Source organism: Salmo salar, chromosome 25 (assembly GCF_965601325.2).
Source record: "Salmo salar chromosome 25, fSalSal1, whole genome shotgun sequence".
NCBI lineage: Eukaryota > Metazoa > Chordata > Actinopteri > Salmoniformes > Salmonidae > Salmo > Salmo salar.
Genome location: NC_138315.1, coordinates 17354918 through 17379309, shown reverse-complemented (window position 1 = coordinate 17379309; position 24392 = coordinate 17354918). Strand labels below are relative to the sequence as shown.

At 42.9% G+C, this 24392-nt stretch overlaps 1 protein-coding gene across 1 annotated transcript in view; it reads left to right on the top strand.

The window, feature by feature from the left end:
• LOC106586272 (glypican-6) overlaps window positions 1-24392 on the top strand; it is a 123784-nt gene that overhangs the window by 95371 nt on the left and 4021 nt on the right. The window contains exons 7-8 of the mRNA XM_014173395.3: window positions 19756-19895; window positions 24186-24361. Of these exons, the coding sequence (XP_014028870.1) occupies window positions 19756-19895; window positions 24186-24361 (316 nt within the window). The remainder of the gene's footprint in view (window positions 1-19755; window positions 19896-24185; window positions 24362-24392) is intronic.

Genomic DNA, 24392 nt, shown 5'->3' with positions numbered 1-24392 from the left:
TCTCATACAGTAGCTGCAGTCCCCACAGCTGCAGCAGTTATCAATGTCACTGTTCCCATCTGTTTATTCACCGTCAGAGGTGTCTGATACCCAGTGGGAGGCCCCCTCTTTCACTTCTGCTGCTTTGTCGTCCCACTCACTGTCTTCCTTTAACTTCCATAACATCATAATTATCAGTGACACTCCCAGTGATGTCGCATGTTTCCAAAGCTAAGGAGTCCTTTGATTTGGAGTTAGTGTCTGACTTCAGCGGTGAATTAGCTAGTCAAAGGATGCAAGCTGAGCCAGGGATGGCAGGAACTCAGGAAGGGTCTGTTGTCGTCTGGCTGTGTTGCAGTGCTTTATGGGGAAGCCCTGAAGAGCAGGTCCACCTCCAGGCTCCTGCTCCGTGAGCCATGACTGCTTAATTTCCTGACATCCTGTCACCATCCGCCATCACAGTCCTGTGAGAGGAATGGATCTTTGAACGTCCTAAGGGAGATGAAGGCGCTACAGAGTGGCAGGCAGAGAGGGCCTTTAACGGCTGTTGTTTGATGATAGGGCAGGCCTTTAATGTGCCATTTAGTATAAGTTGTTTTATTCATTGTCTTCTCCTGGGGCGTCCTTGTCATGAAATGTATTCCAAGGTCATTTTTCAATCACAGGAAAAAGCAGGAAGCAAAAAAGTTATTTTATTGAATTTTAAAATAATGTTTAGTTGCCATTTACAACCTTTTAGTTGGAAATGTATACTGTACGTGATTACAACATGGATTTAGCTAACTATTGCTTTACGCTGATAGCTAACGATCAGCATAAATCGTTGCACAACTGAACGTGGATGTTGCAAGAGGTTGGTTAACTCCATTCGGTGGATTATTTCTGTGTAATTATACTCTTTGCTTCATATTTCGGGAACTCGATAGGCTGATGTCCATTTCCATGTACTTGCAAATCCGTGCGCTCGCCAGCCCTAATTCAGTTGTGTGGATGTAAATGAATTGTGCTGGCCTCATTGATTGCTTTTGGGAGACTGAAGTCCTCTAGCTGTGCATGGATGTGGCGCCTAATGTGCAGTAAAGGAAATTGGATAACTCCAGAGCAGTGCCATAGAAACCAAGCTACAGTCTATCTTCATTAGCTAGATGAGCATCATCTTGGAACACAACAACAGTCTGTTGCAGCTTCTCTTGTATTCTGCCCTTTGAATTTGGTCTCATGCTCCATCTCAGTAGTTTCTATGCTGCCTGTTATATTTGTAATTACTTTTATTCATAGTCTGACTTATATTTATAATATGTTTAATAATACACTGCTCAAAAAAATTAAGGGAACACTTAAACAACACAATGTAACTCCAAGTCAATCACACTTCTGTGAAATCAAACTGTCCACTTAGGAAGCAACACTGATTGACAATACATTTCACATGCTGTTGTGCAAATGGAATAGACAACAGGTGGAAATTATAGGCAATTAGCAAGACATCCCCAATAAAGGAGTGGTTCTGCAGGTGGTAACCACAGACCACTTCTCAGTTCCTATGCTTCCTGGCTGATGTTTTGGTCACTTTTGAATGCTGGCGGTGCTTTCACTCTAGTGGTAGCATGAGACGGAGTCTACAACCCACACAAGTGGCTCAGGTAGTGCAGCTCATCCAGGATGGCACATCAATGTGAGCTGTGGCAAGAAGGTTTGCTGTGTCTGTCAGCGTAGTGTCCAGAGCATGGAGGCGCTACCAGGAGACAGGCCAGTACATCAGGAGACGTGGAGGAGGCCGTAGGAGGGCAACAACCCAGCAGCAGGACCGCTACCTCCGCCTTTGTGCAAGGAGGAGCAGGAGAAGCACTGCCAGAGCCCTGCAAAATTACCTCCAGGAGGCCACAAATGTGCATGTGTCTGCTCAAAACGGTCAGAAACAGACTCCATGAGGGTGGTATGAGGGCCCGACGTCCACAGGTGGGGGTTGTGCTTACAGCCCAACACCGTGCAGGACGTTTGGCATTTGCCAGAGAACACCAAGATTGGCAAATTCGCCACTGGCGCCCTGTGCTCTTCACAGATGAAAGCAGGTTCACACTAAGCACATGACATACGTGACAGAGTCTGGAGACGCCGTGGAGAACGTTCTGCTGCCTGCAACATCCTCCAACATGACCGGTTTGGCGGTGGGTCAGTCATGGTGTGGGGTGGCATTTCTTTGGGGGGCCGCACAGCCCTCCATGTGCTCGCCAGAGGTAGCCTGACTGCCATTAGGTACCGAGATGAGATCCTCAGACCCCTTGTGAGACCATATGCTGGTGTGGTTGGCCCTGGGTTCCTCCTAATGCAAGACAATGCTAGGCCTCATGTGGCTGGAGTGTGTCAGCAGTTCCTGCAAGAGGAAGGCATTGATGCTATGGACTGGCCCGCCCGTTTCCCAGACCTGAATCCAATTGAGCACATCTGGGACATCATGTCTCGCTCCATCCACCAACGCCACGTTGCACCACAGACTGTCCAGGAGTTGGCGGATGCTTTAGTCCAGGTCTGGGAGGAGATCCCTCAGGAGGCCATCCGCCACCTCATCAGGAGCATGTCCAGGCCTTGTAGGGAGGTCATACAGGCACGTGGAGGCCACACACACTACTGAGCCTCATTTTGACTTGTTTTATGGACATTACATCAAAGTTGGATCAGCCTGTAGTGTGGTTTTCCACTTTAATTTTGAGTGTGACTCCAAATCCAGACCTCCATGGGTTGATAAATTGGATTTCCATTGATTATTTTTGTGTGATTTTGTTGTCAGCACATTCAACTATGTAAAGAAAAAAGTATTTAATAAGATTATTTCTGTCATTCAGATCTAGGATGTGTTGTTTAAGTGTTCCCTTTATTTTTTTGAGCAGTATATATATAATGTTTACCTATTTCTCTCTGGAGCATAATAGATTTAGGTCTCGTAGAATCGGGTCTCATAGAAAGAAGTCTCTCATGCAAGTGAAACATATTGTTCAGATCCCTTGTGACTTGCAGCCATGTGCATGGGAACAAATGTAAAATGCCGGTGTGGTGGCCTGGGTCATACTGCAGCCTGGAAACCTTCATTCTATCCTTTTTCAAAGTCTTGACCCATACATAAACCATCTGCAATGCAGAATCACTTTAAGCCTCTGAAACATTCTTGTTTTAGATATGGCTTAATGGAAGTAAGTAGGCCTATCCACATATCCATTCTTATAGTGGTTGCATTTATCCATTCTAGCCATGCTATTATGTAGATTCCACAGATTCTAACATAATTGTTAGTTTCCCCCAAACCACATAAAAATAAATAGTGTAAAGATGGATAGTCCTATTATTTGACAGTGTATTTAGGAATCTCTGAACAAAGGGTGGTACTCAAGCATACAAATGTAATGGTTGAAAATGGTAGCCTGACAAATTCAGCAAATGCCAGCAATCTTGGATAACCACCCGAGACTACATTCAGAATGTTACAAATCACAATGGGTTTAATACAAGCGGTTTAGTGTTTTCTTCTACTTCAAGGTCTCTAGAGCTACTTGTATGCTAAATCATTTGCCAGGCGGTTTCAAGGGAAATGAGGATGAACAAACGGATGACAAGTTAGCAAATGTCTCTATTATCATGTCTCCATCACAGGATATCTCACTGAGGAGATACTAGTCTCTACTCTCTCTCGTTGTAGAATTAGTCCAAAAGTAGACGTCACACATTCTATAATACTGCCAGATATTTGATGTACTGTGCCTTCGGGAAGGTATTCAGACACCTTGACTTTTTCCACATTTTGTACGTTACAGCCTTATTTCAAAATGTATTAAATGTTTTTTTTTCTCATTAAATCTACACACAATACCCCATAATGACGAAGCAAAAATGGTTTTTTTTAGACATTTTTGCTAATTTATTACAAATCAAAAACTGAAATATAACATTTACATAAGTATTCAGACCCTTTACTCATTACTTTGTTGAAGCACCTTTTGCACTGATTACAGCATAGACTCTTCTTGGGTATGACGCTACAAGCTTGACACACCTGTATTTGGGGAGTTTCTCCCATTCTTCTCTGCAGATCCTGTCAAGCTTTGTCAGGTTGGATGAGGAGCGTTGCTGCACAGCTATTTTCAGGTCTCTCCAGAGATGTTTGATCGGGTTCAAGTCTGGGCTCTGGCTGGGCCACTCAAGGACATTCAGAGACTTGTCCTGAAGCCATTCCTGCGTTGTCTTGGCTGTGTGCTTAGGGTCGTTGTCCTGTTGGAAGGTGAACCTTCACCCCAGTCTGAGGTCCTGAGAGCTCTGGAGCAGGTTTTCATCAAGGATCTCTCTGTACTTTGCTCCGTTCATCTTTGTCTCCCAGTCCCTGCAGCTGAAAAACATCCCCACAGCATGATGCAACCACCACCATGCTACACCGTAAGGGATGGTGTCAGGTTTCCTCCAGAGGTGACGCTTAGCATTCAGGCCAGTTCAATCTTGGTTTCATCAGACCAGAGAATCGTGTTTCTCATGGTCTGAGAGTCTTTAGGTGCCTTTTGGCAAACTCCAAGCGGGCTGTCATGTGCCTTTTACTGAGGAGTGGCTTCCGTCTGGCTATTTTACCATGCAGGCCTGTTTGGTGGAGTGCTGCAGTGATGGTTGTCTTTCTGGAAGTTTCTCCCATCTCCATAGAGGAACTTTAGAGCTCTGGCAGAGTGACCATTGGGTCTTGGTCACCTCCCTGACCAAAGCCCTTCTTCCCCGATTGCTCAGTTTGGCCAGGCGGCCAGCTCTAGGAAGAGTCTTGGTGGTTCCAAACTTCTTCCATTTAAGAATGATGGAGGTCACTGTGTTCTTGGGGACCTTCAATGCTGCAGACATTTTTTGGTACCCTTCCCCAGATCTGTGCCTTGACACAATCCTGTCTCGGAGCTCTACGGACAATTCCTTCGACCTCATGGCTTGGTTCTTGCTCTGACATGCATGGTCAACTGTGGGACCTTATATAGACAGGTGTGTAGCTTTCCAAATCATGTCCAATCAATGGAATTTACCACAGGTGGACTCCAATCAAGTTGTAGAAACATCTCAAGGATGATCAATGGAAACCGGATGCACCTGAGCTAAATTTCGAGTCTCGTAGCAAAGGGTCTGAATAATTTTGTAAATAAGGTATTTCTGTTTATTATTTTTAATACATTTGCTAAAATAAAATAAACTGTTTTTGCTTTGTCATTATGGGCTATTGTGTGTAGATTGCTGAGGATTTGTTTTATTTAATACATTTTATAATAAGGCTGAAACGTAGCAAAATTTGGAAAAGGTCAAGGGGTCTGAATACTTTCCGAAGGCCCTGCATCTCACCTTTTAATCCAATGATCAGTCATTCACCAAATAGTTGTGGTGTTTTATTCTATTTCAGTTCTTGAATTAGCACTTTCTATCCACAAATAGTTGATAATGTCAAACAATGAGCTGTGTGTCAGACAGCAGAAGGATGGTAAAGATGGCATGGCACCAGGCTCTTTCACAGCTGTGTTTAGTTATAAAAGGAAGGAAATCATGTCTATTCCTGAAGATGTCACGATGTCACTCTGCTCTGCTTGCAGATGTGTACAGCGGTACAGCCATGGCACCGCACCACAAATAGACAGTTTTGCTCTCACATGAGAGTCACCAAATAACACATTCCCTCCCATCACCAGACGCACATGCACACACACCACAACCACAAGCAACACCACCGCAAGTTGTTATCTCATAATGAGTCCTGGCACTCTGTACCACTCACCTCTACGTATAACTTGAAACTAACTGCATGTAATTTGAAAAATAAATATGGCTATTAATATGGCTATTATACGGCGATATTTGATGTTTTACTTGGAGGAACAGCGCTGTAATCATCAAGGGATTTGATATGAATAATTTCAGGCAGCGTCACACCAAGTTCCTCTTCGTCTCTTGTTAGCAGGGTCTCCTTCCATGGATCGTTCCTTCATCCTAACTAATGGTGTTGCCATTAAGGCCCTGCTCCTCTTCATATCTGTCAATACATTAATGAGATACATTTGGCCCCATCACACCCGGGCCTTTGCAGGCTTCCCCGGAGAGCCGGGCCAGCCGGGGAAGAGCAGGTCCCCGATTGCTCTGTTCTTCTGAACAGCATGGAGCTTCCCTTTAATCATCTCCTCTCGCTCCACCACTTCTCCAGTCCTAGCCTAGGGCAAATCACTAGCACAAACTTAGAACCATTTCATCAATGTTCTGTTATTTTGCCCCACCAAGGCATCCCTGTTTGATAAATTGAGCGCACCATGATCAAGTGTATTGCTTAACTGCTAGTCGTTGAGGGACTGATTCCAGGGTATGTAAAAAGGGGTTACCCTGATTACGGCACGCTGGGACAATTTGACTGCGTGTAAAAGGCTGTTATAACAACAACTAATTGAAAGAAGCCACTTATTGTTGGACCTTCTTCAACCCCTTCGTTAGTATACTGTACTCCCACTGGAATCTGCATGCAAGAGTTAGTAAAAGGTTAAAGATCTCACAACTACTGCACAGTGACATACTGTATGCTAATGCAGTATGTTTGGTGCTATATTTCAGAGCACTAAAATACTGTATTTCTTGAATTAGTTGAACATGGTACGCTATAACACACTTACTCCTCCTTGTAAAGCATTGGTTTCTTCAGGTATTTGGTCTTGCCCTGTCCTCTCAATGTTACTATCTATCCATGGGGGTTTCAATTAGAAATGAGAGAAAAGTGGACTGATTTGCCTGTGATGGAACTTGACCAAATTATCCCTCTGAGAGAGAATCCATTAACAGGTAATTATGCGTCCCCTGAAACAACACTATTATACTATTTAAGGACCTAGAGAAGTTAGAGCTAAGATAAAATCCCAGACAGGTAACGTATAGTACATGAAATGATGTGCATGTTGAAGGATTTCTCTCATACAGTAATACTGTTGTGTTGAATTGTGTAAAACAGAACTACATAATAGCTACAATTCAATATATATTTGGGAAAGAGTCAAAACAGCAGTTTATTGTCCACATAAACAACATATGACACCAACCATAACTGTTTGTTTGTTCTACTGTACGTGAAGCTGCACTGGATCAAGATTGAAGTCTCTCATCATTATGCACTAGCACTACAAGAAGAATTCCCAAGTAAAAGTACTGTAGATATGAATATTGTTTCATCATTGCTCTATGTACGTGTTATTCCCTTGTCTAATATGAGGATTGAACATTTCAAACACTTGATATATGGGGAGCCTTCTGAGTGGTGATAAATATTCATTGCCATTGTTCCCGTAGCCTTGCTTGCATCTGTCATTCCTTCAATCTCTGCCAGCCATAACGCTGGGGAAGATCCTGCTACATTTCTCTCACTGTTCCAAAGTTAAATCAAAGCAACCTGAAAATAATAGTCACATTTGAATGACAATAAGACTCTCACCTCGCGTCAATTATGTGCTGTGCCAGGAAACATTGTAATAACAGTCACAAAGACAGGGCTTCACAGACATATGGTGCCATCAGTCTTGGGTATTGGAATGATATACAGGCAGGACACACCACCGCTATGCTGAGATCTCTGTGTTAAATCATAGCCTTCCGCTCCGGCAGATTTAATGCAGAGACATAATCAGGACTCTAGGGAACCAAGCCAGGGCTGCATGAGGCTGGGGCTGCATGGGGCTGGGGCTGCATGGGGCTGGGGCTGCATGGGGCTGGGGCTGCATGGGGCTGGGGGTAAGGCTGGTGCTACTCGGGCTTAGGACTGCTGGGGTTAAGGGCTTGGGTTAAAGCTGCGGCTGAGGCTCGAGTTAGCTGCTGGGGCTTGGGCTGATGTTAAGGTTGGAGCTGAGGGTAGGACTTTGGCTGCTGATACTGAAGCGTGAGGCTGTGGCTGGAGCTGCAGGATGATTGGCCTCCACCTGTTCTGGCATGGATAAATAGTAATTGGCTTCCAAACGTTTATCTTGTGGCCACTGAAATATACCACAGTAGCACAGATATTTCACAGTTCGGCACTGTGACCACTTTATTCAAATTCAATATCAGAGTGCTGCTGATACATGTGACAAGTTCAGAGCGCTGCTGAAGACAACGTGACAGCTTAGTTTCTGCCAGTTGTTCACTGAAACACAGTTGCTTTGTTACTCATGGAGATATTCACTTAGAGTCTGTACAATCATGTATGGCCGTTTGCCAATGCCATCAGGGTTTGTGTGTTTTGGAAGTTGCACTGCAGTAAGCTAGTTTTATAATACAAACAACACATTGAAGTTACTGTAAAGACCGACTGTGTCATTGACCTGAGTTTGAAGGAGGAACCGCTCAGGTATATCCGTCCCGTCTGTGCTTAAACTGAAAGGATTAACAGTTGTTTGATCTCTTTTAGGGGTCGCCCAATACACCGTCACAGAGGGGAAACATGTTTGTATTTGCCCTCTGTTGATTGTTATTGATTAGGGTGAAATGAGACAACACATCCATGTGCACTACACTAGCTGCTTTATGCAGTAACCCCTGTCCCCTCTCAGAGTTTAGCTTCTTCCAAGGATACACACACAATTCAACGGTCACGCCATTGTGGAAAGTCTTATTCAAAACACAATCTCAGAGTTAATTTACTTAGTATGTGTTTTTTGGGTGGGGCAATATTCTTTTTTGGAGATTTTTAATATGCAGAGTGGGTTTTGGGACAGATGGTGTGTCGTGGTTGAGAGGCTGTGCTGTTTATGAGGAGACCCAGGCCCAGGAGGAAGGGTTTATGAGGTGTTAGACACCAGTGATTAAATAGCCGTGTCGAGGGACAAACACCCACAGGGGCTCACTCCACCGCCACCATTCACCACACTGGAGCTGGGGAACAGGGACATCTGCAGTCTTTAAAAACATAAAGGATAGGTAAATAGTGTTATTTAAGATCAAAATCAAATCAAATTGTATTTGTCACATGCGCCGAATACAACCGTGAAATGCTTATTTACTAGCCCTTTTCCAACAATGCAGAGTTAAAATGTGAGAAAAAATAGCAACAAAAAAAAGGAAATAGTAACACAATAAAATGACAATAGCGAGGCTACATACAGGGAGTACCGGTACCGAGTCAATGTGCAGGGGTACGAGGAAGTTGAGGTAATTGAGGTAATATGTACATGTAGGTAGGGGAAAAGTGACTGGGCAATCAGGATAGACAAGCAGCAGCATGTGTGAAGAATGTGAAGGAGTGTGAAAAGATTGTATGGATTCCACGTTTGTTGAATAAATGACAGCAGTGACAGATACCCGTAACAGACGTTTTACCAACCTTGACAAAGGACGGGAATGTCTAATTCACCCACTGTCCCAGGTGTGAATCAGTCTCTACTCAGAGGGTTAGAATGAAAACCAGCAGTGTTGCCCAATGGAGTAGCCTAGGGTCTGGATCTACTGTAGCAGACTGAAATATCCCTGTTGCCGTGGACTCCGACGAGAGAAGAGTGTCTGGTGTCAGGGTCATCCATTCCACCTCACTGTTGGTCAGAGTCAGACGTATGGAGTATGGCAGGGGTTTGCTGCAGGGAGCAGACTCCTTGAGCTCTGTACTGTAATTGAGATGCAGCTAGAATACAGCATTCATATCAAATGAAAACCTATTTTAAAAGCAGGCAGTAGTGACTGTTGCCAGGGAAAATAGGTTGATCATGGAGCCCCTTGTGGTTTGTGTGGCCAGACCTTCTGTACAGGCTATGATTAGACTGAGCTCAGCCTGCACTCATTTAGCAGAGACTTGTGACTGAAGGATACTTTTTATATGCGGCAGCGATGACATCCTTTGTTATTCATTCAGAAACCCATAATTAACAGTTGATTAATCATCATAATGGACTTTGTAAGTGACATAGAACATCTGTACCTTTTTAAAACTATATTTTCCAAATCCACATTAACGACGCTCTGAGGAAGTGACACCTTGCCTTATTAAAAAAAAACGGAATGAAAATATGTTTAATGAAAGCAGTGCTGAATCAAGTTAGGGCATTCCCCTTTTTATATGCAGTGTCTCACCTCTGCAGTCTGACAGCCAGCGGAAGTTGATATTAGTCACCTTGGTGCTCATCCCGTAGTAAGTTGATAGAGTTTGGTTTCCGGCCCCAGGCAGCATTGTAGAACAGCCAGGAGGTTGACTTTGGCTTGAAAGCCGGTAACACGTCAGTTTTTGATCTGGAGATTGGCAAGGGCAACACAGATAGAAGGACAGAGAGACGAGAGAAAAAAAGTGATATGGCAAGGGTCATTTTATCAATGCACAAAGGTTTGTTTTTTTACTACAAATAAAGGCATATAATTATCTGCATAAAATATTTGCTTATAGGATATAAAATGCATTTACTCTTGTAGCCTAGGTAGATGACAATCATCTGTAAATACTCTGCCCATGTATTTATCTATGCGGAACTACCCAATTATTTCCCACAATGAGCAAATATAGTGTGCATGGTAAGTTTGCTTTGGAATGAACTGCTTTGAATTTGAAGGCACTTTAGTTGATCTGAGTTTAAAAGTAAAGTCATGATGTCCGCTGTATGACAGGTAGTGTGTGTGTAATTTACGGCGGCATTAGCACATAACTAATGATGTTTACAGCTGGATTAATCCCCAGTACTGCCTTTTATATCCATCAGTTAGACCCGCTGGTTTCCCATTGGTAATCCCCTTGCAGACAGCTGCAGACAGAGGGGGGAGAGAGAGAGGGAGGGGAGAGAAAGTGAGAAAGAGAGGTGGAAAGGGAGAAATCGAAAGAGAGAGACAGGGAGAGAGACAGGGGGAGAGACAGGGAGAGAGAGAGGGAGAGATGTACCTGTATGGCTCAGGACAGAGAGAGAGAGAGAGAGAAACAGGGACAGAGAGAGCGAGCGAGAGATGTACCTGTATGGCTCAGGACAGAGAGAGAGAGAGAGAGAGAGACAGGGAGAGGGAGAGGGAGAGATGTACCTGTATGGCTCAGGAAAGAGAGAGAGAGAGAGAGAGAGAGAGAGAGACAGGGAGAGAGAGAGCGAGAGATGTACCTGTATGGCTCAGGACAGAGAGAGAGAGAAACAGGGACAGAGAGAGCGAGCGAGAGATGTACCTGTATGGCTCAAGAGAGAGAGAGAGAGAGAGAGAGAGAGAGAGAGAGAGAGAGAGAGAGAGAGAGAGAGAGGGGGGGACAGGGACAGAGAGAGCGAGAGATGTACCTGTATGGCTCAGGACAGAGAGAGAGAGAGAAACAGGGACAGAGAGAGCGAGAGATGTACCTGTATGGCTCAGGACAGAGAGAGAGAGAGAGAGAGAGAGAAACAGGGACAGAGAGAGCGAGAGATGTACCTGTATGGCTCAGGACAGAGAGAGAGAGAGAGAGAGAAACAGGGACAGAGAGAGCGAGAGATGTACCTGTATGGCTCAGGACAGAGAGAGAGAGAAACAGGGACAGAGAGAGCGAGCGAGCGAGAGATGTACCGTATGGCTCAGGACAGAGAGAGAGAGAGTAGGCAGAAGGCTAGGCAGGACTGTGCTGCAGAATTTGATCCTCTGTTTAATTTCATGTTAAATCTTCAATGTTTTCACACATTATTCCATCCAAACCATAGCACTTTTTCCCCCCAATAACCTTTATGTGAAAAGCTTTGTCACAACGATATGTATTTCATTATGAATACAAACAAACATTGAGACTGGAAATGTCATGTTGAAGCTCAGAAAGCCTCAACCCCCAGCAATCCTGAAACAATTTCACATTTCCTAATTACTTTTTGCCCTGTTTGTCAGGTTGTGTGGCCGTCCCTGCATATCGCTGCCTAGTGGCAGTCATTCTAAAGCAATCAGCAGGCACGCGTCCTCTGGAGGTATTCTAAATATTCTGTCATTAGCCTAAAGGACCGCTCCGTGCTTTGAAGAGAGATGGATTATAGATGGCATGATGCATTAAACAGCATGTAGATATGAGTTCAGAAGCAGAAACACAAGCCCATGCTCTTTGATTGGGTAGTCCTGGGTTGTTTAAACTGGAAAGACTCCACTGTGAGATTAGCTAGCCAAATACAGAAACTCTGAACAGTGCTCTCTTGATAGCTATTATGATATTCTCTATCGATTATCCTTGATATTATTACTAACATTATTTCTACAGTGGTTGGTACTGTATTTATTTCCTGGACAGTGAATGCTAGTGAATAGGGTTGAAAGCTACCTATTTAACACACAGCTCATATAATGGCACATTTTCTGGTTCCTGTGGTGCAACATGTAATTTGTCCAAATGTGCATCAAAGTGGCACATGAAAGGGAATGTCTTCATTCTGTCTTCACGGTGAAGACTTCTCGTGTCAGCATTACATTTAAATTGTTTTGCATTTTAGTCATTTAGCAGACGCTCTTATCCAAAGTGACTTACATTAGAGCGCTGTGTTCTCTGTCTTGATATATATATATATATATATATATGGATATTAACCATGGTTAATAACAATACCTTTAATGTCCTGTGGCTTCACATTTGTCATTATCACCCAATCAGTGTGGATGTTAGAGTAAACAGGAAGTGGGGTTCATTTCTTTGGAGTATTTTAAGGATGTTTGTGATTTTAATGGAAATACCTCCTATTGTCTGACAGCTGTTTAGAGAGATGATCAAGGTCATGAACATAATCTCAGTTTCCTCTCTCTTCTCTCTCTCTTTCTCTCTCTCTCTCTCTCTCTCTCTCTCTCTCCTTTTCTGTCTCAATCTCAGTCGTTCTCTTTTGCTCTCTGTGTGTCTCTCTTTCTGCCTTCTCTCTCTCCTTCTCTCTCTTAGTCTTTCTCTCTCTTTCTCTTTCTACTCTCCATATTCCCTTCTCATTTACACCCTGCACATACTGTACCTGTCTATCAGTGCTGCTCAGCCTATGTACCCTCCACTTCTTATGCATACATGCATGCACTAGAGAATTCAAATAAACTTTCTCTCAGTAAAAGTGGCTCTATCGAGAGCTGAGATGATAAGGTTCTTTGCATTTTGAGAATCTCTATGTATCTTTGCATGTTTTTTAGCTTGAATATTTTTTTTTATGATAAAAAAAGTAAACTTGATATAACTAGGTAAGACAGTTAAGAACAAATTCTTAACTACAATAACGGCCTACCCCAGCCAATTGCGCTGTGCACTATGGCACTTCCAATCACGGCCGGATATGATACAGCCTGGAATCGAACCAGGGACTGTAGTGACACCTCCTGCACAGAGACACAGTGCATTAGACAGCTGCACCACTCAGGAGCCTTGCAATATCTTGTAAATGTGTAAAGCATTTGCCTGTATATATAGACTTATGTAACTCATTTGTATTATCACTTGCTGGTGCAGAAACTTCAATTCCCATGGCATATTAGCACAGCTAGAGGCAGCATAGTTTAAAGAATGACCTTGCTACTTTAATGTCAAGTATTAATTATGGATACCATTTGCATGATCCATACTTACATTTTGTATAGAATGTGTGTGTGTGTGCGCGTGGATGTCGGTACACAACATATATTAATGTATCTATTATACAGTGAGTGTACAAAACTCTTTCCACAACATAGAGTGCCTTCAGAAACTTTTCACACCCCTTGACTTTTTCCACATGTTGTTGTGTTACAGCCTGATTTTTTTTACACTGTCCAACACACAATACCCCATAATGTCTAAGTGGAATTATGTTTTTAGACATTTTTACCAATTCATAAAAAATGAAAGCTGAAGTGTATTCAGCCCCTTTGTTATGACAAGCCTAAATAAGTTCAGGAGTAAAAATGTACAAGTCACATAATAAGTTGCATGGACTCACTCTGTGTAAAATAATAGTGTTTACCATGATTTTTGAATGACTACCTAGTTTCTGTACCCCACACATAAAAGTATACGTAAGGTTCCTCAGTCGAACAGTGAATTTCAAAAACAGATTCAACCACAAAGACCACTGTTTTTATTCCAATGCCTTTCGAAGAAGGGCATCTATTGGTAGATGGGTAAAAATTTTATAAAAATACATTGAAATCCCTTTGAGTATGGGGAAGTTATTAATTACACTTTGGATCAATATCAATACACCTAGCCACTACAATGATGCAGGCGTCCTTCCTAACTCAGTTGCCGGAAAGGAAAGAAACCACTCAGGGATTTGACCATGAGGGCAATGGTGACTTTAAAACAGTTACAGAGTTTAATGGCTGTGATAGGAGAAAACTGAAGATGGATCAACAACATTGTAAACTAAATGACAGAGTGAAAAGAAGGAAGCCTGTACATAGTAAAAATATTGCAAAACATGCATCCTGTTTGCAATGAGGCATTGAAGTAAAACTGCAAAACATTTGGCAAAGAAATGAACTTCATGTCCTGAATACAAAGTGTTATGTTTGGGACAAATCCAACATAACACATCACTGAGTACCACTCCTCATATTTTCAAGCATGGTGGTGGCTGCATCATGTTATTGGTATGCTTGTCATCTGCAAGGACTAGGGAGATTTTTAGGATAAAATGAAACGGAATAGAGCTAAGCACAGGCAAAATCCTAGAGGAAAACCGGGTTCAGTCTGCTTTCCAACAGACATTGGGAGATTAATTCACCTTTCAGCAGGACAATAACCCAAAACACAAGGCCAAATATACACTGGAGTTGTTTACCAAGACAACATTGAGTGTTTCTGAGTGGTCTAGTTACAGTTTTGACTTAAATCGACAAAAAAAGCTATGGCAAGACTTGAAAATGGCTGTCTAGCAATGATCAACAAGCAACTTGACAGAGCTTGAAGAATAAAAAAAGGGCAAACATTATAAAAGAAAGCACTTAGAGGCTCTTAGAGACTTACCCGGAAAGACTCAACAAAACAAAGGAGATGATCGTGGACTTCAGGAAACAGCAGAGGGAGCACCCCCCTATCCACATCGAAGGGACAGTAATGGAGAAGGTGGAAAGTTTTAAGTTCCTCGGCGTACACATCACAGACAAACTGAAATGGTCCACCCACACAGACAGTGTGGTGAAGAAGGCGCAACAGCGCCTCTTCAACCTCAGGAGTCTGAAGAAATGTGCCTTGTCAACCAAAATCAACAAACTTTTACAGATGCAAAATTGAGAGCATCCTATCGGGCTGTTTCAAAGCCTGGTACGGCAACTGCACCGCCCTGAACCGCAGGACTCTCCAGAGGGTGGTACCGTCTGCACAACGCATCACCGGGGGCAAACTACCTGCCCTCCATGACACCTACAGCACCCGATGTCACAGGAAGGCCAAAAAGATCATCAAGGACAACAACCACCCGAGCCACTGCCTGTTCACACCGCTACCATCCAGAAGGCGAGGTCAGTACAGGTGCATCAAAGCTGGGACCGAGAGACTGAAAAACAGCTTCTATCTCAAGTCTAGCAGACTGCTAAACAGCCATCACTAACTCAGAGAGGCTGCTGCCTACATTGAGACCCAATCACTGGACACTTTAATAAATGGATCACTAGTCACTTTAAACAATACCACTTTAAATAATGCCTCTTTAATAATGTTTACATATCTTACATTACTCATATCATATGTAAATACTGTATTTTATACCATCTATTGAACCTTGCCTATGCTGCTCGGCCATCGCTCATCCATATATTTATATGTACATATTCTCATTCACCCCTTTAGATTTGTGTGTATTAGGTAGTTGTTGGGAAATTGTTAGATTACATGTTAGATATTGCTGCACTGTCGGAACTAGAAGCACAAGCATTTTGCTACACTCGCATTAACATCTACTAACCATGTGTATGTGACAAATCAAATTTGATTTGATTTGAGCTGTAATCGCTGCCAAAGGTGATTCAAACATGTATTGACTTAATTTTCAATAAATTTGCAAACATTTCTAAAAACATGTTTTCACTTTGTCATTATGGAGTATTGTGTGGAGTTGGGTGAGCAATTCAGGCTGTAACAAAACAAAATATGGAATAAGTCAAGGGGTGTGAATACTTTCTGAAGGCACTGACCAGGTGAATCCAGGTGAAAGCTATGATCCCTTATTGATGCCACCTGTTAAATCAACTTCAATCAGTGTAGATGAAGGGGAGGAGACAGGTTAAATAAGGATTTTTAATTCTTGAGACAATTACGACATTGATTGTGTTTGTGTGCCATTCAGAGGGTGAGTGGGCCAGACAAAAGATTGAAGTGCCTTTGAACAGGGTATGGTAGTAGGTGCCGGCACCGGTTTGAGTGTGTCAAGAATTGTTTTGGGTGGTCCATTACCCAAAGGACAGCCAGTCAACTTGACACAGCTGTGGGAAGCATTGGAGACAACATGGGCCAGCATCCCTGTGGAACATTTTTGACACCTTGTAGAGTCCATGCCCTGACGAATTTAAGCTGTTTTGAGGACAAAATGGGGTGCAATGCAATATTAGGAAGGTGTTCCTAATGTTTTGTGCACTCAGTGTACATTAATATACATTCATGTATAATGTAATACATTAATGTATAAAGGCTGGTACACAGTGTTGAATTTGCAGTTGAATTTGCGGTCTCTCACTTTCTCACTTACTCACACCATACACACGCACTCCCTCAATTTCTAAGAGATGTAGTGCCATCTAGTGGTCATAGTATGCCATACTGCCATTCTGCCTGTATCAGCTTGTTGATGCAGTCATCATACCATTTGATTTATTCATAGGGAATGCACAATGAAGAGGGGGACTGAGATTCAAAAACAGTTTATAGAAGTAAATTGCATTTGGTCTACTTCTCCTCTTTCTTTATTCTCACTCCTTTGGTGTGCTGAAAGTATTTGAGATTGAGGTAGAAAGTCAAATTCCATTTGGATTCCATTCAAAGTATATTTTCTCTCTCTGGAGATGGTCTTTGTTCACTCTGTAGGAATATCAGTTATATATTTAAATGTTAAGAATATGGGATATAAAGAAATATATATTTAATATGTATTCACTTATTTTGTAATGAAACAGAATTTTGAGAATGGATCCCCCTTAATATGATCAATGAGAATATGGAGTGACGTAAGATAACACAACCTAAAGCCCCATCATAGTTTCATGATAACGTCATTAAAGTCACATTAAACACAACTATCAGTACAGTGCATTCGGAAAGTATTCAGACTCCTTCTCTTTTTCCACATTTTGTTACGTTGCAGCCTTATTCTAAAATGTATTAAATATATGTTTTATCATCAATCTACACACAATACCCCATAATGACAAAGCTAAAACTGTTTCTAAGAAAATGTTAGCACATTTATATAAAAAAATACCTTATTTACATAAATATTCAGACCCTTTGCTATGAGACTCGAAATGTAGCTCAGGTGCATCCTGTTTCCATTGATCATCCTTGAGATGTTTCTGCAACTTGATTGGAGTTCACCTGTAGTAAATTCAATTGATTGGACATGATTTGGAAAGGTACACACTTGTCTATATAAGGTCCCACAGTTGACAATGCATGTCAGAGCAAAAACCAAGCCATGAGGTCGAAGTAATTGTCCGTAGAGCTCCGGGAAAGGGTTGTGTTGAGGCACAGATCTGGGGAAGGGTACAAAACAATGTCTGCAGCATTGAAGGTCACCAAGAACACATCATTCTTAAAGGGAAGAAGTTTAGAACCATCAAGACTCTTCCTAGAGCTGGCCGCCTGGCCAAGCTGAGCAATCGGGGGAGAAGGGCCTTCGTCAGGGAGGTGACCAAGAACCCTTCTAGAAGGACAACCATCTCTGCAGCACTCCACCAATCAGGCCTTTATGGTAGAGTGGCCAGACGGAAGCCACTCCTCAGTAAAAGACACATGACAGCCCACTTGGTGTTTGCCAAAAGGCACCTAAAGGACTCAGACCATGAGAAACAAGATTCTCTGGTCTGATGAAACCAAGATTAAACTCTGGCCTGAATGCCAAACTTCACATCTGGAGGAAACCTGGCACCATCCCTACAGTGAAGCATGGTGGTGGCAGCATCATGCTGTGGGGGATGTTTTTCAATGGCAGGGACTGGGAGACTAGTCAGGATCAAGGGAAAGATGAACAGAGCAAAGGACAGACAGATCCTTGATGAAAACCTGCTCCAGAGCACTCAGGACTTCAGACTGTGGCGAAGGTTCACCTTCAAACAGGACAACAACCCTAAACACACAGCCAAGAAAATGCAGGAGTGGCTTCAGGACAAATCTCTGAATATCCTTGAGTTGCCCAGCCAGAGCCCGGACTTGAACCCGATCTAACATCTCTGGATAGACCTGAAAATAGCTGTGCAGCGATGGTCCCCATCCAACCTGACTGAGCTTAAGAGGATCTGCAGAGAAGAATGGAAGACACTCCCCAAATAAAGGGGGAGCTGGTAGCCTCATACCCAAGAAGACTTGAGGCTGTAATCGCTGCCAAAGGTGCTTCAACAAAGTACTGGATAAAAGGTCTGAATACTTATGTGAATGTGATATTTCAGTATTTTTTCATTTTTGTTTGCAAAAATGTCTATAATCCTGTTGTTGCTTTGTCATTTTTGGGTATTGTGTGTAGATTGATGAAGGAAAAAAACAATTGAATCCATTTTAGAGTAAGGATGTAACATAACAAAATGTGGATAAAGGGAAGGGGTCTGAATACTTTCCGAATGAACTGTACAAAAGCTCAAGCCCACATTTATTTCTCAAAGCTCTGTAAAGCAGACTGGCCAAAATGAATCTCTTGAATGTTCTTTTAAAACCATCCACCAACCAACAAAGCCCCCCCTGCCTTCTCTAGCTGCACAGTACAGTACGTCTTATTCCTCAGATCACAAGGTCATCAGGGGCCGCTATAAAGGAACGTATTGGAGTTGTGTCAGTCTAATCTCTGTATTTGTTGATGGTGAGATCACATGGATCCATATTACCCGGTCCATCTTAGCTCATATAATGGTAGGTATATTATACAGAGTCCTATGGGCCTGGTCGAAAGTAGTGCACCACATAGGGAATAGAATGCCATTTGCACCCAGTGTATCCCCAAAATAATTGAATCTTAGTGCAGTCAGTTGTGTGGTTTAGTGAAACATGGCCGGTGATGTTAGTGCACTGAGTGGTATCCTGGCCCCTCTGGGCAGCAGCATCAGAGCTGCTAACATGCTTTGGCATCCGTGTGACAGGATTAACACATCAAAAGCAGTGGCAGTGGCCTACAGCAGCGACCCCACTGTCAGTACTGCACCTTTCATGTTCAACTACAGGTTCACTACAATTTCCCCTGCTGCTCACAGCATGACAAGGGGAGACAGATAAGGGAGACACTCTGACGTTATCAGGTTTCCCTTCAACTTCTGTGAACGACGTAAATCCAAACTTTTTAATACAGCATCCAGGTTTATGGTGCAAGTTGCCAGACATGTTGTGGTTGTGATGCGTGGTTGCTAGGTAAATGTGTCTTTGGAGGGCACTGCTGGTCTGGACTTTTCTCTACATCAGCCTTCATCCCATACGTTCTCTATAGGGGACAGCTTCATTGTCTCCTTGAGCTACGAGTGAAATTGATTTTTAACCGTGTATACTCTCCGAATGTACACTCACAATTTGACCATTCTTTTAGCTGCAATATCTGTGTTGAATGTCTTGATAAAGTGTCAAGTGTACACTACAGTCTTTCTAGCAAGACGAAGTGTCACTCGATGATGAGGTTATGGACCATTGAGTCTCATACCCAAGTCAGTGCTGTCAATTGGTCTCCCTTTACTTCACATGCTCAGGTGATTGACATCAAGGAGAAACTGAAGCTGTTCAAGAAGTTGTGGTCCAACCTGCCTGAGGACATCTGCCAGCCACACAGGGTGACAGCAGGGAATGCCACCGATGACGACCAGTGTTGGAATGGGCACACCAAGGGCAGGTAAAACTGGACTACAGAAATCTGTAGATGCACCCTAACACAGGCTGCTTACCCTGAACACTTAGGTAAACTAGCACTAAATGACTTCCATTATATGTCTGATCCCTGAATTAAGTACCTCTTTTATTATGTATTTTGCACTGACCCAAATACGACAACTAACTATTGGAGAGCCTTGACATTTCTGGCAGAGGCATGGCAAAACAAGTGGAAGACAAATTGCTGTGCACTCCAAAGTCCTCCGAGGAGTTGGGAAACATTAAAGCGTCAGAACCAAACTGAGCCTTCCCTGGAGAGGGCCTTTAATGTTTGTTTTCATTTGCTTTGATGTCTTTTTATAACCCGCATGATGCCCCGTTGCTGGAACTAATTGCATTAGCAGCCAAAATGTTTGACAATTGAAGTTAAATGCTGCTTTGTCCCAAAAGGGGAGACTAATAAACTACTGTTATTCCAAAGTCATAATCCAACTTCAACATGTGCATATTGACTACTTGCTGGGTGACTTCACTTGAATAATAATAGCATAGCTCATTTATGGTTCTCATTCAGTCATTTTGAATGTAATATTTAGTTGTTTCCTAAGTATATGCTAATTACATAGAGGTTGCATTTATTCAACAATTGTGATTGTGTGTGTTTCACAGGAGGTTGGTGGCACCTTAACTGGGGAGAACGGGCTCGTGGTAATGACTGGAGCGGTTTCCATGTGTTTGATGCCATTCCATTTCTTCCGTTCCAGCCATTATTGTGATCCGTCCTCCCCTCAGCAGCCTCCTGTTGTGTGTTTCCTACTGAACATCTGTTTCCCGTCTTTCTTGATATGCCAGATTGTCTGGTAGAAACATACTGCCTCTACTGGTTAGCCCTTGTTTAACACCCAAAGGTTGAGATAGAAACATAACTAAAGATTCTGAGGCAGGTGAGGCTGGTGGGAGGAGCTATAGGAGGACGGGCTCATTGTAATAGCTGGTATGGAATTTATGGAACGGTATTAAACACATCAAACATATGGAAACCACATGTTTGACTCCATTCCAAGTTTCGTTCCACTTACTGAGCAATATAACTGGTGATAGGTCTTGTGGGTATTCCATAGATTGGCAGATAGATTTTTACGCTGGTAAATGGTAGGGAAAAAATATTTTTGTAACAGCTCAATGTCTATTATTTGTGAGTTTAGTATTTCTTGTTTTGATGGCCAAGAGGTCCTGATATCAACTATGACTCGTACAAAAATTGTACTTCTTGGTGTGTTGTTATTCGAAGCTGCCAGACTGTTTCAGACTAGCACGGATAGGTGGATGTAGGAAAACAAAGTTAGTATTGGAGATTAAATATAACATAGCACAGCCCTTTGTGGGTGGCAGTGGCGACTGAGTTGTGAGAAAAAAAAAACTGAAAGTGACCCCTGTAACATTTTCCCGGGTGAAATATATTGTGGTGTGTAAACACATTCTGAGACATGTGCAGTTCAAGAGTTCACTCTACTCACCCTGGTGACCCCTAACAGACCTGTGCTATTCATGCTTGTCAGAAAGAAAGCAGAGGACAAAAATAACATGGTAGAGAGCTACATGGAGAGTCCAGCCTTTGTCTCTGTCCTTTCTTATTCAACTGGCGGTTGCAGAGCCCACAGCCTGTTCTGGAGAATTCTGTGTAACAGAAGGAGGGGAAACACATGCAGGGGAGGCCAGAACAGACTTTAAACCCTCTAGAATCTAAGCCCTGTCTAAGCTGGGGGGAGGGGTTCTAAGCTAACATATGGAATTGTTTTAAGACGGTCATACCAAGGACCATTTTTCTCTTTGATTCATCATTTTAAGATCCCTTAAGATATTAAAAGATATATATAAAACCATTTTTTGATGAAACATTGAATTTGGCATTACTGCTATTCACCAATAGAAACACATTGAACAACAGATTCACTACATGGAACAACAGACAGTCCGTAAAAAAAAAATCTAAACGAAGTTTGTTCTGAATTGTCTGTCCTATATCTGAGAGATATAAGAAAGATCAAGAAACTATTTGTATGTATTTTACATGTATTTAACCCCTTATTTTAGGCACTAAACTATCTCCATATATACTGTACTTCCATTTATTTTTTAACTGGTACCGGGAACCTTCAGAGGACATATTAGTGTGTAGCCCAAACCGTTCAGACGTTATAGACAGAAGTTGGTAGAAGAGGCTGTACCGACTTTCAGACGAGTCTTGTGAAGCCGATTGCCAAACCGTTCGGACACTACAGACTTTTTTGTGAAAAGATCCCTTTTTCTGGATGTCTCATGGCCTGACTGTCAAGTGTGCTCCCTCTCTGGCCTTTAGGTCACCAGGCTGCTCGTTATGGCACACACCTGTCACCATCGTTACGCGCACCTGCGCATCATCAATCAAATGTATTTATAATAATCAGGCCAGGTAGTCCTGAGGCATCGTCCTAGTGCTTAGGTCCTCTGAGAGAGAGAAGAGAGAGAGAGAGAGAGAGAGAGAAAGAGAGAGAGAAAGAAAGAAAGAACGAAAGAAAGAAAGAAAGAAAGAAAGAAAGAAAGAAAGAAAGAAAGAAAGAAAGAAAGAAAGAAAGAAAGAAAGAAAGAAAGAAAGAAAGAAAAAAAGAAAGAAAAAAAGAGAATTAGAGAGAGCATACTTAAATTCACACAGGACACCGGATAAGACAGGAGAAATACTCCAGATATAACAGACTGACCCTAGCCCCCCGACATATAAACTACTGCAGCATAAATACTGGAGGCTGAGACAGGAGGGGTCGGGAGACACTGTGGCCCCGTCCGACGATACCCCCGGACAGGGCCAAACAGGCAGGATATAACCCCACCCACTTTGCCAAGCACAGCCCCCACACCACTAGAGGGATACCTTCAACCACCAACTTACCATCCTGAGACAAGGCCGAGTATAGCCCACAAAGATCTCCGCCACGGCACAACCCAAGGGGGGGCGCCAACCCGGACAGGAAGATCACGTCAGTGACTCAACCCACTCAAGTGACGCACCCCTCCTAGGGACGGCATGGAAGAGCACCAGTAAGCCAGTGACTCAGCCCCTGTAATAGGGTTAGAGGCAGAGAAGGGAAGGGAACCGAGGGGAACCGGCAATGCAGAGACAGCAAGGGCGGTTCGTTGCTCCAGTGCCTTTCCGTTCACCTTCACACTCCTGGGCCAGACTACACTTAATCATAGGACCCACTGAAGAGATGAGTATTCAATAAAGACTTAAAGGTCAAGACCGAGTCTGCGTCTCTCACATGGATAGGCAGACCATTGGAGCTCTATAGGAGAAAGCCCTGCCTCCAGGTGTTTGCTTAGAAATTCTAGGGACAGTAAGGAGGCCTGCGTCTTGTGACCTTAGCGTACGTGTAGGTATGTACGGCAGGACCAAATCGGAAAGAGCAAGCCCATGTAATGCTTATTAGGTTAGCAGTACAACCTTAATCAGCCCTTGCCTTAACAGGAAGCCAGTGTAGAGAGGCTAGCACTGGAGTAATATGATCAAATATTTGGGTTCTAGTCAAGATTCTAGCAGCCGTGTTTAGCACTAACTGAAGTTTATTTAGTGCTTTATCCAGGTAGCTGGAAAGTAGAGCATTGCAGTAGTCTAATCTAGAAGTGGCAAAAGCATGGATACATTTTTCTGCATCATCAGATTCACCTGGACTCCATTACCTCCCTGATTACCTTCCCTATATGTCACTCCCTTTGGTTCCTTCCCCAGGCATTATTGTTTCTGTTCCTGTGTCATGTCTGTGTGTTGTTCGTGTTTCTTATTTTGTATTGTGTTGTGTTTATTTATTAAAACACTCACTCCCTGAACCCGACTCTCAGCGTTCATCGTTACACTGACAAACACAGCTCTAGCTCTGCCACCTTTCACCGCAGATGCAGAAGACTGATTTTGGTGGATTGAGATGCAGCCCATGCAAAAAAATATCTCTAGCTTAAACAGATGGATTTTGATGGGGATTTTTGTATTATGTAAATTTGACTTCCGCAGGGCTGCGGAAATTGTAGGCTAAGGGTTAATGAGGCTGTCGAGTGTCATTAACCGCTCTGGCATTACTCTCATTCACCCCAGTGTGTTGCTCCAATGTTACACATGAAATGTTCTGCTAATTGCCTAATGAATTGGTTTCTCTCAGTGTGCTTAAGACATGATTTCTATTAAAAAAAAAAACAGTTTCAGGGGATTTCAGTGGTAACTATGGTAACTCTCTTTTTAGTACATATGAAATGAAGTCATCTTTTTTTTTGTCCTGCCTGGCAGGTATTTCCCAGAGGTTATGAAAGACGGATTGACCAATCAGGTGAATAACCCGGAGGTGGGCGTGGACATCACCAGGCCGGACACGTTCATTCGCCAACAGATCATGGCTCTGAGAGTGATGACAAACAAGTTAAAAAATGCCTACAATGGCAATGATATCTACTTTCAAGACTCAAGTAAGTAACTCCACACATTTTTTTAAATATA